The sequence below is a fragment of the Stomoxys calcitrans genome, chromosome 5 (genome assembly GCF_963082655.1).
Source record: "Stomoxys calcitrans chromosome 5, idStoCalc2.1, whole genome shotgun sequence".
NCBI classification, from domain to species: Eukaryota; Metazoa; Arthropoda; class Insecta; order Diptera; family Muscidae; genus Stomoxys; species Stomoxys calcitrans.
The window spans coordinates 134,999,466-135,020,226 of record NC_081556.1 but is presented as its reverse complement, the minus strand read 5'-3'; the positions used below and the strand labels follow the sequence as shown (position 1 = coordinate 135,020,226).

At 37.3% G+C, this 20,761-nt stretch overlaps 1 protein-coding gene across 1 annotated transcript in view; it reads left to right on the top strand.

Moving 5' to 3' along the window:
• The window catches only part of LOC106091921 (protein Wnt-5), a 515,558-nt gene that overhangs the window by 232,590 nt on the left and 262,207 nt on the right, over positions 1-20,761 (top strand). Inside the window, exon 2 of the mRNA XM_059370462.1 lies at positions 594-2,241. Within this exon, the coding sequence (XP_059226445.1) occupies positions 594-2,241 (1,648 nt within the window). The remainder of the gene's footprint in view (positions 1-593; positions 2,242-20,761) is intronic.

Sequence of the window (20,761 nt, the reverse complement as noted above, 5' to 3'; positions counted from 1 at the left end):
AGTTTCGTGATGCGTATCGGAATGAATACTGTGGTACAGATCGACTCAGAATCACTTTCTGATTCGATTTAGCTATGTCCGTCTGTCTGTCTGTCTGTCCATGTTAATTTGTCGCAATTTCATCCGATCGTCTTCACATTTGGCACAAGCATTTTCTTGGGCTTAGACGAAGGCTATTGAAATTGGAATCATAATCTGTTCAGATTTGGATATAGCTCCCTTATATATGTTCGTCTGATTTGCGCTAAAATTGCCTGGGTTCGAATCCTGGCAAGAACATAATGAACATTTTCAGCGGTGGTTATCCCCTCCTAATGCTGGCGACATTTGGGAGGTACTGTACCATTTGGTATGACAGCCATGTAAAAACTTCTCCACAAAGATGTGTCGCACTGCGGCTCGCCGTTCGGAATCGGCTAAAAAAAATGGACCTCTCTTATCATTGAGCTTAAAATTTGAATCGGACAGCATTCATTGATATGTGGAAAGTTGGCCCCTGTTTCTTAATGGGATTTAAAAAAAAAAATGTTCTTAAATATTTTTGAAGTGTTAAAAATGTTACTAAAGTTAACCCCTCTCTTCACTTCTTTCAGATCCCTTGGCCTAAAATCGCCCTTCATTGAATTTCGCAACGAATTCGAGGTGCTGGCAAACAATAGCATAGCCCTTAACATAACCAAAGATGAGCAGGCGCTCATGCATCAGGAGGGTTTGCGAAAATTGGGAACTTTCATAAAACCCGTCGATCTAAGGGACTCAGAGACGGGCTATGTAAAGGCTAATCTAACAAAAAAGGTGGCAACACCTTTGCCTCAGCAGAGAATGCAAAACCAGCGACGCATGCATCCCATACAAGAAGAGATGGATCAAAAGCAAATCATACTGCTGGATGAAGATACCGATGAAAATGGCTTGCCAGCCAGTTTAACAGATGAGGATCGAAAATTCATAGTGCCCATGGCTTTGAAGAACTCACAACCCGATCCGCGATGGGCCCAATCAATGGCGCGTAGCTCTATGGTGGCGCCTCCCACACCTAGGACCACCACAACTACAACCACCAAGAAGCCAACAACGCCGGCCACACCGGAATTTGCCTCCAATATTGAAGACCTAAAGAAGCACATTCTGTTTCTGCAAAATCTAACCAAACACGATAGTAACTTTCAATCGAAATTTGTGGTCTTTCCTAGCTTACAAAAGGATAAGCAGGGCAGACCCATAACGACAACGACCACAACTACAACGGCAATGCCTAAGGTACCCATGCGTCCCATTTATCAGTATTCAGGACCAGTATTAACACCCACTAGAAAACCTTCGCTTAATATAAATAGCAAAATTCCTCAATCTCCTCCTTTTGGGGGTTACTACCACAACGACGATGATGAGGACTCATTGTCGGCATTCTTACAGCCTGTAAATGCCAAGGATAAGATAGCCATAGTGCCACAAGTTTTGCTATTGAATGATCAAAATAAGGATAGACGCATGCTGCCGACAGTAACGACAAGTTCGACAACTACGACCAGTACTACAACAACGACACCAGCAACGACCACAACTACTTCCACCAGCACTAGCACAACGACAACGAGAAGGCCCACCAAACCCACAAAACTGCCACCTTGTGTACGAAATCCTGATTCGCCTAAATGCATACGCCTGCGTAAACGCGAAGAGTTGCAGCGTCAACGCGATCGCGAACAATTGCTGCGAGAGCAAGAGAAATATTGGCCCCGCTATGAACCCTATCGCCAGACCATCAACAATACCAAACGCTTTGCGGTGTCCATAGAAATACCGGATTCCCTAAAGGCCGTACTCAATGAGAGCGAATCAAATCCCTCGGGAGGAGAAGAAAATCTACAAATTCTATCACGTTTTGTGAGATCAACGCACAAGAGGAGGAATATAGGAGGAGGCCTACAGGGTCGTTCATCTTCAAGCAATGATAAATTTGCCTCAAAATATGGTTCGGCTGCTTTTTTAGAACGAGACACCATGATCTCGGCCACAGGCGGTAGAGATTTTCTTATAACCAATCCGGAGCAATTTGGCATGATTGCTGCCAATGCCACAACACCAAGTCCCACAGTGGCTGCGTATACAGAACCTCTGGACTTAAATCCTGACAATTGTTATCTAGTGGATGGCATGAGTTATGGTCAAAAAAAGCAATGTGTATTGCACACCAGTGTAATGCCGGCCATAAGCAGAGGAGCAAGGGCAGCAATACAGGTAAGTGAAGGAAGCACTTGTTTTGGAGTTAAAATGCATAAAGACGGAATGGCATAAAAGGGGGAAGAGAGGACAAAAACTTAACTTTAAGTATGCCGATTTCAGACAAAACTTCTACGAAATTTTCTTTTAAGACAAAATTTCTATCAAATTTTCTCTAAAGAAAAATTTTCATAAAATTTTCCCTAAAGAAAAAATTTCATAAAATTTTCTCTAAAGAAAAAATTTCATAAAATTTTCTCTAAAGAAAAAATTTCATAAAATTTCCTCTAAAGAAAAAATTTCATAAAATTTCCTCTAAAGAAAAAATTTCATAAAATTTCCTCTAAAGGAAAAATTTCATAAAATTTTCTCTAAAGAAAAAATTTCATAAAATTTTCTCTAAAGAAAAAATTTCATAAAATTTTCTCTAAAGAAAAAATTTCATAAAATTTTCTCTAAAGAAAAAATTTCATAAAATTTTCTCTAAAGAAAAATTTCATAAAATTTTGTCTAAAGAAAAAATTTCATAAAATTTTCTCTAAAGAAAAAATTTCATAAAATTTTCTCTAAAGAAGAAATTTCATAAAATTTTCTCTAAAGACAAAATTTCATAACATTTTCTCTAAAGAACAAATTTCATAAAATTTTCTCTAAAGAAAAAATTTCTATGAAATTTTCTCTAAAGAAAAAATTTCTATGCAATTTTCTCTAAAGAAAAAATTTCTATGAAATTTTCTCTAAAGAAAAAATTTCTATGAAATTTTCTCTAAAGAAAAAATTTCTATGAAATTTTCTCTAAAGAAAAAATTTCTATGAAATTTTCTCTAAAGAAAAAATTTCTATGAAATTTTCTCTAAAGAAAAAATTTCTATAAAATTTTCTCTAAAGAAAAAATTTCTATGAAATTTTCTCTAAAGAAAAAATTTCTATGAAATTTTCTCTAAAGAAAAAATTTCTATGAAATTTTCTCTAAAGAAAAAATTTCATAAAATTTTCTCTAAAGAAAAAATTTCATAAAATTTTCTCTAAAGAAAAAAATGACATTTTCTCTAAAGACAAAATTTTCATGAAATTGTCTCTAAAGACAAAATTTCTATGCAATTTTCTGTAAAGACAAAATTTCTATGAAATTTTCTGTAAAGACAAAATTTCTATGAAATTTTCTTTAAAGACAAAATTTCTATGAAATTTTCTTTAAAGACAAAATTTCTATGAAATTTTCTTTAAAGACAAAATTTCTATGAAATTTTCTCTAAAGACAAGATTTCTATGAATTTTCTTTAAAATTTTTTTCTGAGGGTAAAATGTCTATTAAATTTTCTATAAAGACAACATTTTTATGAATTTCGTCTAAAGGCAAAATTTTTATGAAATTGGCTCTAAAGCCTACATTTCTGCGAAATTTCCCCTACAGATAAGGTTAGGTTAAGTTAGGTTGAATGGGTCGCCCACCAAAGGTGAGTTCACTCGGAGGCCAGTTTGGCCCCTTGTGGTACCCCAGAGAGAGAAAGGGAAGAAGAAGAAATTGTGAGACCTCGTACCAGATGTTACACACGAATAAAAGAAAAAGACAGGAGGAGTGGAGAAATCTGAGCTGGCGGTGAAGAACCGCCCGTCCCTACGAAATCACGGATCTATCTACGCCGGAGCTTGTGGCACCTCCCCGTCGGAACAATCCTGTTGCCTCAACAAAGCTCAGAAGAGATACTAGAGATACGTTTGCAAGTTCACCCAGATCACAGAAGTAACGGCTCCCCAGAAAGGAGAGCCTACGTCTCTGCAGACCCGGACAGGAACACAGCAAATGCACAATAGTCTCCTCCTCCTCCTCATCGAGGCGGCTCTTACAGACGTCATTGTGCGGTGTCCTCAAGCGCGCCGCCATGCGGCCTAAGGTCCACCCCACCCCCAAAACAGGACTTATTTTCTGACCATGGTAACATGAGGCTCAAATAAGAGGTATTAGAGAGCATAACCTGACTTTACTACTTTCGGGGTCAAGTGCCTGCGTGGCACCCCACCCCAAACCGGATGGCAATATTGGATTCTAACGAAAGATATTTGAGAGTAAAACACGTATTTGATGTCCACATGCAGGGCTTTCGGAGAAATTTTGTCGTGTTCCTGCAAAGTTATCTCTGTGCTGGGGTCTATCCTTGTCAAAATTGGAAGGGAGCGCCTGGGCATTAGCCTTAATAGAATGACTTCAATTTGAGAAGTCACATAAGCTTCAGGATGGATATGCCGTCTTTCAGATACGAACTGATCAGCTCTGATGGTAAAACTTACTGTCACGATATACGTGGACAGATATACGGTGGTAGACAGATAAGGAGACCCAAAACTATGGGGAAGGCTCTTAGTCTTTGCTGGGTCTTGATTAGAGACCGGTTAAGAGATGCAGAGTTTTTTGAACTATGGCAAAGGCTGTCAGGCTCTGTTGCGTCCTGGGCTATCAAGGAGTTCCGTGTCGTTTTCACGGAAAGGGCTCTCTGAGCTGGGAGTAGATCCCAGGAAGTTCTGCATACACTGATGGGGTTGGGGACACAGGAACATGAGTCGCATAAACTTCGTGACCGGTTTGTAGTCTTTCAGGTAGATATCAAGGCCGTGTGGCCGAATATTTCCCGAAATAGGACTTAACATATCCTGGGTGTAAGGACATGATTGACATGTCTCGGGACTGCTGATAAAATCCCCATTGGTCTTTGCAACGACAGGTCTTTGACGTTGCATTGGGCATTGGGAGAGGCAGACGTTTATTGGTGAAGAGGCGCCATTGGAGATGGTCGAGCCCTTTAATGTCATTGACTAGGGACTGACTGACTGAACGAATCGCTAGCCTATGAGAGTTCTGCTCTGATACTCCTCTGGAACGAGGCGGTGGACGAACCAGCTAGGAATGGATCGCTGATGAGCGCCGATCATGCTTCGAACTTCTTATTGGTGTGGATGCTTTGTACTTTAACAGCGAGAATGAGGCGTGGGCTGAATTTCGCAGAATAAGTTGTCACTTATTCTGGGACTAAGGTGGCATGACCTCGGACTCAAGGCAGAGGCAGACTTCTTCCGGGTCTTTAGTGATGACGAGGAGTTTGAGACAGTCGAGCAATTTTTGGGTCATTGTTATGGTTGCGCTCCTCTTTCTCTGCCTAGATTCCCACCAGGCACTTAGCCTGGCCTAAGCTTTACCCTTTCTCCATACTGGACTAATGTAGAATGCTGAAAATGTTGACTTGCGAAAGCTCTGGCTTCTCTGGACTGCTCGGTTCCCATCATTTTTATATCCAATGCCATAGGATAGTTACTGCAGAGTTTTGCATGCGGCTTATGACGCTGAACGAATCCTGTCATTTGAATCCTGGGGAGATTATCAGTAGATTTTTTTAGCCGCGGTTATCTCGTCATTCTGGAGGAGAATTGCTATGAAAGAGGAGAATTGCTATGAAATTTTCTCTTTAGACAAATTTGGTTTATGTCAGCTTTCTCCTGAAATATATTCATACAGGACACATGTTTTCCTTTAACTATTTGAAGTGCTGTCATTTTTTGGCCTTCTTTAAAACGTCAGACTGATCCTTTGCACATTTCGCTTCTTTAAGTTTTCACATTAAATTAGGATCATGATATTTCTGGGGGAAAAATTATAACGTTTGCAATTCCAACATAATCCATCATAACTCAGCGGAACTCCACCCCCCTAAACCAGCATTGTTCGACACACACAACCCATGTTGGTGGTGGCCTGACAAAAACAAAAACGGCAAAACACAATCCCTAAGTCATGGCGCACGCACAAAAACACAGACTACCCCACACATTACACTTGACATAACACACGCCACCAACCAATGTGTTTGGCTGGCTGGTAAGTGAATTTGACGACTTTCACGCCAGCAAACTGGCAAACATGCATGCGATTTTTGACAAAGGCCTCAAATGGCAGCCACGCCATGCCACCATCGAAATGAGTCAAGTCGACCGATTTCAATGAAAATGACATATTGCCAACAATGATTGAGACATATTGCCAACAATGATTGAGACGTCGTCGGTCTCCTCATCATCAGCAGGCCGATGAGGAGAGGTCTATGCCAAAAACTTAGTCAGCCTTTAAGTCAAAGACAAACAATGGCTGGTAGGGAGAGTAGGATAGGGTAGGGTGGGGGGTAAAGCATCGCGAAAGGACTAATTTGTATGAAGACATAAAGCAAATACAAATTTTGAATACATCATCATTATCAACATCAAACAGCAGCAGGATACACTAACATGTCAGCTAAGGACAATGAAATATTAACCACGAAAGGATCACCCACTGAGAGGAACAGTGTTTAAAAAATAAGAATTTTTAAGGATTACATGTATAGACCAAAGGAAATCAGAATTTCATCGAATAAAAGTTGCAATTCTGTGCTCCTAAAGACAGACAGGCAGCCTTTGAACAACTTTAAAATATTGGGTTGCCCAAAAAGTAATTGCGGATTTTTAAAAGAAAGAAAGAATGAACATTAATCAAATATTCTTTTTTTACACTTTTTTTCTAAAGCAAGCTGTGAAAAAATTTGTCAACGCCGACTATATGAAAAATCCGCAATTCTTTTTGGGCAACCCATAGCTTTGCTTTGAAGAAAAAATCACCTGCATGGACTTTTATGGCAGCAGTAAAAGCTTTATTATAAAATGAATATTTCCCAAAGATCGTGACTTTGTTAGGTTTCTTGAACTCACTTTCAAATTTAGTTTTCGAACAATTTTTTAACACTGTGAATTTTTTGCCTCAATTGCCTTTTAGGTTGCTTGAGCTTGGGCTATAACCTTCTTTAGCCATGATTATACAAAAATTTACAAAACTGCCAGCCTAATTATGGACAAGTGCCAGAGAGAGATTGCGTTCGTGGTGGTTGTCTGCGTGCATGCATGATTGAACTGTCAAAAAAATGAAAGCAGTTTGTTTTTTTTTTTTGGGCGTTGTTTTGTCGTTGTCAATGTGTCATAAAAACGCACATGCACTCTTTGCGGAGAACCAGAATTCATAATTTTGAAAATTTCATTATGTGTGGTTTGTTATAGTCTTGCTACACAGGGAGGGGCAGCAGAATGAAGAAATGTCAGGCAACATCACCATGCTTGCTTTTATGCCCTCTAATGTAGGTTGGACATACGATTTGTAGCCTCCAACCAAGTAAACTCAGAAAAGAACAATCGGAGTAGTAAACACTTATAACACTTACGAGTATTCTTTCAAACACACACACACGCACACACATGTGGCCCATGTGCTGCAGATATAATGGCAAGAGTGAATGAATGCATCATCATCATCGTTGTGCTCGTCTTCGCACTCACCAACACCAGCAACATTCTACTTGCAGTATAAAAATACGAAACACACATTCTTAAGTAGCAGCAGCATCATGGCCAAAGGCAACATTATTCTCATGGGCACGAGGACAACGTTAACGCTATCATTGCTCTATCTCTCTCTCTCTCACTGCCTCTCTGTGCTTAAGCGGCTGTAGGCAAACAGAAAAAGCGCCAAATAAAACGCTTTACTTGAAGTTTATTAGAACAACCGCACATGTTTTTATACATGGTACCGATAAAAACCAAATATTAATGCACCCTCTCTCATATATAAAAGGTTTTTTTCTGCTGCCGAAGGAAATATATTTTGAGAAGTATTCACAAAAGTGAAGTGAAAACTCTTTAAAAGTGTCCCTGAAGTAGTTATGACATTTTTGTTAAAGGCTTTGACACCCTTGGCATACAAAAAAGTAACACAAACTAGAAGAAAGGAATGGGTGTCACCATTTATGCAAATCGAGGGGCGGTTTAGAAAACAAGTGTGGGCTTTACTTAAGACAAAATTTCTATGAAATTTTCTCTAAAGAAAAAAATTTTTATGAAATTTTCTCTAAAGACAAAATTTCTATGAAATTTTCTCTAAAGACAAAATTTCTATGAAATTTTCTCTAAAGACAAAATTTCTATGAAATTTTCTCTAAAGACCAAATTTCTATGAAATTTTCTCTAAAGACAAAATTTCTATGAAATTTTCTCTAAAGACAAAATTTCTATGAAATTTTCTCTAATGACAAAATTTCTATGAAATTTTCTCTAAAGACAAAATTTCTATGAAATTTTCTCTAAAGACAAAATTTCTATGAAATTTTCTCTAAAGACAAAATTTCTATGAAATTTTCTCTAAAGACAAAATTTCTATGAAATTTTCTCTAAAGACAAAATTTCTATGAAATTTTCTCTAAAGACAAAATTTCTATGAAATTTTCTCTAAAGACAAAATTTCTATGAAATTTTCTCTAAAGAAAAAATTTCTATAAAATTTTCTCCAAAGAAAAAATTTCTATGAAATTTTCTCTAAAGACAAAACTTCTATGAAATTTTCTTTAAAGACAAAATTTCTATGACATTTTCTCTAAAGACAAAATTTCCATGAAATTTTCTCTAAAGAAAAAATTTCTATGAAATTTTCTCTAAAGAAAAAATTTCTATGAAATTTTCTCTAAAGAAAAAATTTCTATGAAATTTTCTCTAAAGAAAAAATTTCTATGAAATTTTCTCTAAAGAAAAAATTTCTATGAAATTTTCTCTAAAGAAAAAATTTCAATGAAATTTTCTCTAAAGAAAAAATTTCAATGAAATTTTCTCTAAAGACAAAATTTTATGAAATTTTCTCTAAAGACAAAATTTTATGAAATTTTCTCTAAATACAAAATTTCTATGAAATTTTCTCTAAAGACAAAATTTCTATGAAACTTTCTCTAAAGACAAAATTTCTATGAAATTTTCTCTAAAGACAAAATTTCTATGAAATTTTCTCTAAAGACAAAATTTCTATGAAATTTTCTCTAAAGACAAAATGTCTATGAAATTTTCTCTAAAGAAAAAATTTCTATGAAATTTTCTCTAAAGACAAAATTTCTATGAAATTTTCTCTAAAGACAAAATTTCTATGAAATTTTCTCTAAAGACAAAATTTCTATGAAATTTTCTCTAAAGACAAAATTTCTATGAAATTTTCTCTAAAGACAAAATTTCTATGAAATTTTCTCTAAAGACAAAATTTCTATGAAATTTTCTCTAAAGACAAAATTTCTATGAAATTTTCTCTAAAGATAAAATTTCTATGAAATTTTCTCTAAAGACAAAATTTCTATGAAATTTTCTCTAAAGACAAAATTTCTATGAAATTTTCTCTAAAGACAAAATTTCTATGAAATTTTCTCTAAAGACAAAATTTCTATGAAATTTTCTCTAAAGGCAAAATTTCATATAATTTTCTCTACACAGAAAAAAATTATTTTTATACCCACCACCATAGGATAGGGGGCATATTTATTAAGTCATTCCGCTTACACCATACCGAAATGTCAATTTCCGACCCTAAAATGTGTATATATTTCGAATCGTCGTAGAAATCCAAGACGATTTAACGATGTCCGTGTGTCTGTCCGTCCGTCTGTTGTAATCACTCTACAGCCTTCAAAAATTGTGATATTGAGTTGAAATTTGGCACAGATACGTGTTTTTGATGCACGCTGGTTAAGTTCTTGAACGGGCCAAATAGGGCCATATTTGGATATAGCTGCTATATAGACCGATTTGGGGATAAAGGGTCTAAAGCCCATAAATGCTTTATTTTTTATCCGATTTTGCTGAAATTCGAAACGGTGAGTTGCTGTAAGCCGACATCGGACCAAAATATGGTACAGATCGGACTATATTTAAATTTAGCTGCTTTATATACCGATCTGCCGATAGAGGGTCTGAAGTTCATAAAAGCTTAATTTTTTATCCGATTTCGCTGAAATTTGAAACAGTGGGCAGTTTCAGGCCTCGTAACATCCGACCCAAATACGGTTCAGATCGGACTATATATGCCATATAGACCGATCTCGCGATAAAAGGTCTGAAGCCCATAAAAGCCTTATTTATTACCCGATTTCGCAGAAATTTGAGTGAGTTATTTTAAGCCTCCCGACTTCTGAACTAAATATGGTTCAGATCGGACTATATTTGGATATAGCTGCCATGAAGACCGATCTCCGATAAATGGTCTGAAGCCCATAAAAGTTTTATTTATTACCCGATTTGGCTGAAATTTGTATATATTCAATTTGTATATTCAACTAAAGAAATGATTGAAAATTTCAATTAATACTGTTAATTGATCTAATTAAAAAAATTATTGACATTTTTAATCAATTTTTTAATTGATCCAATTAAGGAATTATTGAAAATTCCTGTGTTAGGTACACGGATGCTTACCTCTTGGAACATAAACTTCAGGTGCGTTGTTTGGGCAAAGGTCCTTCTGCACCCGTATAAAGAAATCTCCCACGGGGAATATCCAAATAATTTCGGGTAACAGGTAGTAGTGCTCTATAGGTTTCTTCTTGTTGTCGTAGCAGTTTGTTGTGCACTAAGGCGCCAGCCCTTGGCCGATGAAGGAACCCATCAGGTTAATGCGACACATAGAACTGCCAGCCATGGTATTGCAATAGATTTGTCAAAATGTGGCACATATGGGCCTTTGAAATCGAAAATTGAAAATAGCCTTTTAATTTATTTATTTAAGCACCATATTTGAAAATTTATTAAGCTTCGATAAGCAAAATGATTGAGTCAATTATTTTTTTAATTGATATTAACAAAATGTTCAATCACGATTGTGATTGAAAAAAATGTCTGATTCAGTTAAAATATTATTTGAAGCAATTAATATATTCAATTGAAAATTGCAACAATTTCAATCTGTAATTGAAAAAGGTCTATATATTCAATTAAAAAATTATTAAATCAATTAATTTTTGTAATTGAAAACAATTTTATATTTCATTAATTCAATTTCAATTAAATTTTTGATTGGACGTTTTTGGGCGAATTTTTTTTTCTTTGTAAAGACAAAATGTCATAAAATTTTCTCTTAAACGAAAATTCGCTTAAGTCGAAATTTACGAAATTTTCTCTAAACATCTTAGATATTGTCGGTGACATCGTTGCCGAGAAGAAGATAGAGCTAGCCTTGCATTGTCTTTGGTATGTGCCAAGGGCATGGAGAGAATTCAGAGTGGTACTTACTCTCAAGGCATGAAAAATAAACCACAGTACGGCGAAGGATTATAGGCCCATCTGTCTGTCATCATTTTTATTGGAAACAGTGGAAAGATTGATTGAGCTAAAGGTGATGGAGAAACTGGCATCGGAGAATTTAAGCGTGGTACAAAACGCATACCTCAAAGGAAGGTCGAGGGCAGACGGCCCTATTGGAAGTGTTACGAAGGGTCGAAATCAAGACTGTGGAGTTGAAATTTTGGAATCGGAGTTTTAGAGTCGGAGTTTTGGAGTCGAAGTTTTGGAGTGGGAATTTTGGAGTCGGAGTCGAGCAAATTTTCTCGGAGTTTGAGTCGAGTCAAAATTGCTCGACTTCGCAGCTCTGGTCGGATGTCTCTTCAACAGAGAGGAGTACAACAGTGCAGCCTTCCTTGGTATTAAGGGGGTATTTAACAACGTGAAAATAGGATCGATAGTCGACGCCTTGGAACGCAAGGTGTCCACTCGAGTGTCTCCCGGAAGATGAATTATATGCTTCGTGGCAGGTTTATTAATCCGAACTTGGAAGAGAGTTTGGTCCGAAGGCGGATGACAAGAGCAGTGCCTTAATTCTCTGGAACCTAGTGATAAACAAAGTCCTATTGGATATCAATGGAGATGACGTGAGTGTTATTCGAGTCAGATTTCGTTCGACGATCAGCGAGATTATGGAAAAGTCACTATGGAGGCCATGCAGATGGGCTATGAGTCCCGGCTTGCGATTACTGTGAACACCACACAGTCTGGAACTTTGTTCTCCGATCTGTGTGGTGTTCATTGTCATCTCAAGAGGTGTAGCGTTATTTCGCCCAAATAATTTTGAGTCACGTTAGGGTGCGAAAAAGTCAGAACTAGTCGCGTTAGGATGCAAACAAGTCGGAACGGGACGCAATAGTGAGCGAACAACTCGAAACGAGTAGCGTTGGGCGCGAACAAGTTGGAATGAATCTCGTTTAGTGGTACCAACGAAACCGTCACCAACGGAACGATTCGCGTTAAGTGATGAACTCTCTCGGGCTTCAAGACTTTCTGACTGCGGAGCATGACACACATCTTACTATTCTGTCTGCTCAAACGACTCATGACCAACTTTAGAAAGTTGTGATATTAAGTACCAATTGCTAAATGAACAGAGTGAGAATTCCATTCAACTTATTTTTTTGAAATAAGCGTCGAATAACAACATTCAGTGTCATCACTTGTCACTGTCAATGATTCAAATCTCCGTTCTCACAACTGATCGTATGGGCTTTATGTTATCGTTTGGGCGATATGACATTTGTCGTTTCGGGCGAAATAACGCTACGCCATCTCAAAAAGCTCAGCTGAGAGCTCCGGGGCGTGTTCACAGATTGCGGGTAGTGAAATGGTCCATACAGAGGAGCTGCAATTGTAGTCGCGGACAATCAGTGGTAGCGAGTGAAGAGTCTCAGTGAGAATCAGGGCGGCATCGGCTCTAGCTTAAATACTGAGGGTCTCTGGTAGCCGATGTGACAAGGCGAGTTATTGCAAGTTTGCCTATTAACATTCCATTAAGGAACAGGGGCAAACTTCTTACTTATCATTGAGTGCAGTCTGATTCAAGTTTTAGGTTCAATGATAAGGGGTCTCTTTTTTAAAGAGGAGTCCGAATGTCGTGCTGCAGTGCGACACCTATTTGGAGAGAAGTTTTTACATGGCATAGCACCACAAATGTGGCGTCAGCATTAGGAGTAAATTAGGAGTAAACCCAGGCATTCAGCTTCATAGGCAGACATGCTAACCTCTGCCCTACGGTAACCTCCAATGCGAATTATTGGCGTCTTGAAATAATCAATGACCATAACGGGAAAACAAGCGCCACCTCTACATACAAATGTGGCAACCGAATTTCAGAAACCTGACATTGGACGGCACCACTCTAAAGTTGTCAAAGAAGGCTAGACCAAGTCCTCGATTCGAAATTGTTCTGGAAAAAGAATGTGGAGAAGAGGTGTCAAAAGGCGATGTACGCTTCTTACTCCTGCAGAACGATATTCGGTAGGAAGTGGGGAGCTAGCCCGATGATGATATAAGATCCAGAACGCCGGCGGGATTGGAGGCCATGTTGAATATACAACCAGTCGAGGCCTGTATTCAGGGCTAGCTGCTAACTTAGCGCTTAGGCTGTGGCATTTTGGCATGCTGAAAGAAGCCGAACAGCCAGTCGAGGCCTATATTCGGGGCTGAGCCGCTAAGTTAGCGCTTAGACTGAGGCATTTTGCAATTCTGAGAGAAGCAGAACAGAGCCACTGCTCTATTCTGGATGCCATGTATGCAGTGGGTCGTCTGAGGAGGATCTCACACAACCTGTCGCCGAAAACCGATTAGAGAGAGATTGTTCAGGATTCGCTTTCCCGTAAGGTGGTAGTGGGAATCGAATGCTGTGTTTGAAGTGGATGTGACCTCGGTCTTCACAGATGGCTCTAGGAAGGAGTTAGGGACGAGATTTGGAAGACACTCAAACTGACTGCTGGACGAGTTTTCAGTCTTTCAGCCAGAGGATCTTGGCATGCTGAAAGAAGCCGAACAGAGACACTGCTCTATTCTGGATGCCACGTATGCAGTGGGTCGTCTGAGGAGGATCTCACACAACCCGTCCCCGAGACCGATTAGAGAGAGGTTGTTTAAGATTCGCTTTCCCGGAAGGGAGTAGTGGGAATCGAATGCTGTAGTGGAAGCGACCTTGGTATTCACAGGAAAGAGTCAGAGACGAGATTTGGTAGACACTCAAACTGACTGATGGGCGAGCTTTCGGTCTTTCAGCCAGAGGATCTTGGCATGCTGAAAGAAGCCGAACGGAGAAACTGCTTCATTCTGGATGCCATGTATGCAGTGGGTCGCCTGAGGAGGATCTCACACAACCCGTCCCCGATACCGATTCGAGAGAAGTTGTTCAGGATTCGCTTTCCCGTAAGGGATTAGTGGGAATCGACCTTGATATTCCCAGATGGCACTAGGAAGGAGTCAGGGACGAGATATGGGTGACACTTATACTGACTGCTGGACGAGTTTTTCAGCCAGAGGTCTGTGCCTTATATTGGTAGCAAGGAGATCCGGTGTATGGACAAAGTTGGTAACTTTGAAACTCAGAGTATATGGGGACGGCTTTCAAGGTCTGAATTCGAGGACGATCAGGTTGGGGAATGGGATATCGAGGACGGTGAGACTAAGGATGGTTACGTCGAAGCGGGTGGTGGACTGTTTGGCTCATGACATTGTGTTGTCCAGAGTTTCGGGACACGTCGGTGTTTTGGGAAATATAAGGTCAGGTGAGTATGCCAGGAGTGACTCCTCCACAACAAGCAGACCTATCGCCGGTCTTGCACTGAGCTCCCGGACACGTCGGTGTTTTAGAAAATATTAGGCCGGATGAGTATGCCTGAGGTGACTCCTCAACGACAAGTAGACCTGTCACCGGTCTTGCACACGTGCCTTTTATCAAACTACTGAACGTAGTAGAGTAGATGGCCAGATGCAGTGCGAAGGCGAGGTGGGAGTCTGGCATGTTGTCGGTAAAAGACGACGAGAGAATTGCTGGCTGATAAGGGGTCACTGAGTGCGATTACAGGAGTCATAACCGGACCTGGTGCAACAGATCATACACTGATACAATGAAATTTTCTCAAAAGACGATTTCAGCTAAATTTTCTCCAAAGACAAAATTACAATGAATTTTTTTCTAAAAACAAAATTTCACTGACTTTTTCACTAAGACCAAATTTCAAAAAAATTTTCTCAAAAAAAAAAAAAAAATATTTATATATAAAATTTTCTCTATAGCTGCCAATAAAATGCATTTTTCTTTTTTCACTAAAGGCAATTGTGCTCATCAAAGACCCTTCAGTTTCAAATTCACCTCCCATCCATACAAACGAATCCTTGCATGCTTCTCGCATGAAATTTGCCAATAACTTAGCATGATGTATTGCAATTGTATGCCATTTTTGACGCTCTGCTGAAGGCAACAAATCAATCCATCATACTTTTAAATTTATTTTATGACAACCCAGACATTGCAAGCCCCAGCAGTTTTTGTGATATCACCAATGCATGCTGCATACTTATGTGGGTCTTAGAAGAGCAACATTCGCCAACCACCCTCGTCTGTCATACTCACATTCGCCAGGATGCTTGAGCATTTTCCCACACCTAGAGATGGTGCGTTGATGATGCGTTATTAAAACAAAAAAAAATGCATTGCTCCTTCTCCCCGAATGGCAATTTTCATATGCTTTTTTGCTTTGCTTTCAATTTCATTTTTAATTTCGATTTCATTTATATTTCATTCACTTTTGTTTGATTTCAAGTTTAATTGCAAACAATTCCCATTCGTTGTGGAGTAGCATGGGACAGGGGGTATGTGGGCTGGCATGGATAAGCGAAACAACAAACCAGCATTGCAGTTTTTAAGTGTTTTCAAGTGCGTCAAGCATGCCTGCCTGCATTTGTGTGCCAGGGCCCATGGTGGTTTTGCCATGCAACAGAAAAATATGTCATCCCTCTGTGGTGGGCTGGAGGCAAAAGCCTCGGCATCGGCCACGTTGTTGTATTTACAAATTCTGTGGAAATTAGCGCTTTTTCTGCCACTAGGGTTTGGGGCCATTTGTTTCACATTTCATTCGGAGGGAACTTTCAGGCTGCAGGCTGCATATCTTTAAGTGTGTCATCATTCTCATTTTCCTTCCACCCTTTTGTGGGTCGAATTTCGATTTGAAATTCAGCACGGCCATGGTAATGAAAAATGCAATTAATTTCTGAGATGATAATTTTTTCGCTTGCTATTCAATTTCGTGGCAATAAATGTTATAATTTAAATGCGAACCACCACAATGATTATGGGTGTGATTGCTCCCAAACAAAAGCCATGGTGGCAACAATGCCAGGCTTTTCATTCATAGTGTTGCTGGCTTTTGTTGCATCCACCATTTAGTGCGAATTCGACCCAAATGATTTATGCGCAAAATGAATAAATGCAAGCTCTCGTGTCTCGGTTGGCTAATTTAATGCGGCTTCCTTGAAAGATGAAATGTATGGCAGCCGTTGGGGGAGGCGCATGTGGTACAATAGTTGATCCTTTAATGTGGCCGTAGCTTCACAGCGCCCTTAGCGTAGGCTGATTTATGATGATTTGTGGGAAATTGTTATCGTTGTCTACTGATGGTCTTAAAGTGAGAAGTGTTGGAAATCACAGCATATTAAAAGATAAACAAAAAATTATTTTAAAATTTTTACAGTACAAAACAAAAAAATTTCAACAAAAAATTTTATAGAAAATTTAGTCGCTCAAAATGTTGTCACACAAAATTTTATGGAAAATTTAGTAGCACAAATGTCGTCACACAAAATGTTGTAAAAAATTTTGTCACACTAAATTTCATAACAAATTTGTCGATTCAAGTTTAAGCTCAATGATAAGGGGCCTTCTTTTTATAGTCGAGTTCGAACGGCGTGCCGCAGTGCGACACCTCTTTGGAGAGAAGTTTTACATGGCATAGTACCTCACAAATGTTGCCAGCATTAGGAGGGGAAAACCACCGCTGAAACATTTTTTTCTGATGGTCTCGCCAACATTCGAACCCAGGCGTTCAGTGCCATAGGGGGACATGCCAACCTCTGCGCTACGGTGGCCTTTTCAGAACATCAGATTCATGCTTTACTCTCAAATATCTTTCATTTGAGCTCCATATTGTCTATTCATCCATTTTGCGGGCATAGTTAACAAATATGGCCAGTTTGAGGGGTATGTAGGGAATGGAGCGGTCAACTATACACTTAGCCCAGAAAAGATATCAGCATCGTACTCTACTCTCAAATTCTTTTTTATTGGGGCACAAATTGGCATTGGCTTAGGGGGAGTACCCCAAACACTCTCAAACTCTTTTTTAATTGTGCCCCAATTGCCATTGGCTTAGAGGGAGTTTATGGTATGAGGCGTCCCCGAAACACTTGGCCATAAAATTGGATATCTAATTCGTTTTCTACTCTCAAAGACCTTAAATTTGAGCCCCTATACCCACCGTCCTCTTGGCGAATGGTGGGGCCATCCAGTGACTTTGCCCTGATAATGCGAGTATAAATCAGATTCGTGCTCCACTCCAAAATATCTTTTATTGAAGCCCCAATACGTCCGATTCGTGAGTGTTGTGGGGGTGTTGTGGACCCCTAGAAACTTAGTTCCAAAAGTGGGTATCAATTTCGTGCTCCACTCCCAAATGTCTTTCATATGAGCTCCATATTGCCATGGTCGGTAAATATGTCCCTATTGGGCGGTTTTGGATGTGGGCGAGGTGGTCCCCTCAGGTATCCCACCCCAAATTTAGATACAAAATTTTTGGGTTAAGGTTTCTATAAGATTTCAAACAAAATTTTACCTGAAACGCACCACCCAACTCCTATATCAGACGTTTTTGTAAATCAGGGCAAGGGGGAGAGTCCTCCCTCCCTTCACATATCGAAAACTTAAAAGGACCCTATTTTCATCACGTGTTCATTTTACACCATCTGTGAAAATTTCAAGAGAATTGGTTCAGCCGTTTTGTCACAATTTTTTTTTTAGAAAGTTTCACACACAAAATTTTTATAGAAAATTTTGTCACACAAAATTTTTATAGAAAATTTTGTCACACAAAATTTTTATAGAAAATTTTGTCACACAAAATTTTTATAGAAAATTTTGTCACACAAAATTTTTATAGAAAATTTTGTCACACAAAATTTTTATAGAAAATTTTGTCACACAAAATTTTTATAGAAAATTTTGTCACACAAAATTTTTATAGAAAATTTTGTCACACAAAATTTTTATAGAAAATTTTGTCACACAAAATTTTTATAGAAAATTTTGTCACACAAAATTTTTATAGAAAATTTTGTCACACAAAATTTTTATAGAAAATTTTGTCACACACAAAATTTTATAGAAAATTTTGTCACACACAAAATTTTTTTAGAAAATTTTGTCACACAAAATTTTTTTAGAAAATTTTGTCACACAAAATTTTTTTAGAAAATTTTGTCACACAAAATTTTTTTAGAAAATTTTGTCACACAAAATTTTTTTAGAAAATTTTGTCACACAAAATTTTTTTAGAAAATTTTGTCACACAAAATTTTTTTAGAAAATTTTGTCACACAAAATTTTTTTAGAAAATTTTGTCACACAAAATTTTTTTAGAAAATTTTGTCACACAAAATTTTTTTAGAAAATTTTGTCACACAAAATTTTTTTAGAAAATTTTGTCACACAAAATTTTTTTAGAAAATTTTGTCACACAAAATTTTTTTAGAAAATTTTGTCACACAAAATTTTTTTAGAAAATTTTGTCACACAAAATTTTTTTAGAAAATTTTGTCACACAAAATTTTTTTAGAAAATTTTGTCACACAAAATTTTTTTAGAAAATTTTGTCACACAAAATTTTTTTAGAAAATTTTGTCACACAAAATTTTTTTAGAAAATTTTGTCACACAAAATTTTTTTAGAAAATTTTGTCACACAAAATTTTTTTAGAAAATTTTGTCACACAAAATTTTTTTAGAAAATTTTGTCACACAAAATTTTTTTAGAAAATTTTGTCACACAAAATTTTTTTAGAAAATTTTGTCACACAAAATTTTTTTAGAAAATTTTGTCACACAAAATTTTTTTAGAAAATTTTGTCACACAAAATTTTTATAGAAAATTTTGTCACACAAAATTTTTATAGAAAATTTTGTCACACAAAATTTTTATAGAAAATTTTGTCACACAAAATTTTTATAGAAAATTTTGTCACACAAAATTTTTATAGAAAATTTTGTCACACAAAATTTTTATAGAACATTTTGTCACACAAAATTTTATAGAAAATTTTGTCACACAAAATTTTATAGAAAATTTTGTTACACAAAATTGTTTTTTGGAAAATTTTGTCACAAAAATTTTTTTAGAAAATTTTGTCGCACAAAATTTGATAGAAAATTTTGTCACACAAAATTTTATAGAAAACTTTGTCACCACAATATTTTTAGAAAATTTTGTCACACAAAAATTTTTTAGAGAATTTTGTCACACATTTATTTATTTTCAGCTAATTTGCTTCTTGTTTCATGTATTTTAGCCTCTTTTTCTCCTTGATACTTCCTTTGATCCATCCAATTTGAAGCATCTCTTTCTTTTTGTGCCTGTTGCCTTGTTGTATGGCTGCATATTTATGACTCAAACAAACATCCGGATTTATTCATAAAATATAGCTTGTGTTTTTTCTGTGTGCAACTAAACTTGGGATAAACGCCCTCATAATCAACAGTTTTTTCAACATTTTATCACCTCTTGACAAGAAAAAACACAAACAGCACTTTGTTAGGAAATCCTTGATAAGCATTAACCCACCCATCAACCTCCCTCCCACGCTCACTACTCGCCCAACTCAGCCAACATAAATATCCTTAACACAATAAAAATAAATCCATCCGCAGGACAACAAACACAAACAACGGGAACAACAATGAGCAACCCCACCATCATCTTTAAGCTGTAAATGTATGCGAAGCAATTTGACAAGAAAAACAGCAACACCAACAGCAACAGCATCAACGTCTTCTCACAGCATGCTAAGAGATTTCTACGCTTTAAGCCAAATAAACAAAATACTGCTACGCTTTTTCTCTCAACCAATTTGTTAAGGACCAAAGCAGGGCGAAGAAAAAAAAAAACAACACACAGATAAATAAGAACAAGTGATGCAGCATAAATAAAGCTCAGCGAGTTAAGCTAGCTAGAAAAAAGTGGCAAATAAAGGATGTATAGGATGAAAAATGCCAGACCAGACAGACAATTGCCACAAAAAAGTGGAAAATAATGCTTATAGTTGATGCACCCAAGTAGGAAGGCTCTAGAAGAGCAGCTATCAGCCTTTGAATGTTGAAGTGACGTTGACGAGAATGAGGTTGTTTACGATGCATGCGTTAAAAAACGATGATAATAGCAAGTGGCAAATTTGTGAAAAATATCTTTAAGGGAAAAACTACCAAATAAACAGAGTTGTTTTAGTGCTTTGTTGCCACAGGGGACAATTTATTGCAGTGCTGCTAAGGGGTATAGTGTAGACAAATTACTTTGCAATCTCTACATCCTAGAAGGTTATGGCACCTCTCTAAAACAAAAATAAAACCAGTAAGGAAAGTCAAAAGTCGGGCGGTGCCGACTTTATAATACCCTACACCTACCCTATAAACACAAAAGGGTGAGGCTACATCTAATTCTGAACGAATTTTGATGGACCTCGGCGGATGTATCGAGATAGATTATTAAAATTCCTGTATCAAATTTCGAGCAAAGCAATTTTGTTCAAAATGTTATAACTACTGTTGATGAATTATCCAAAATCTAACGAAATTTTGGGAAAATCAATAAATGCGC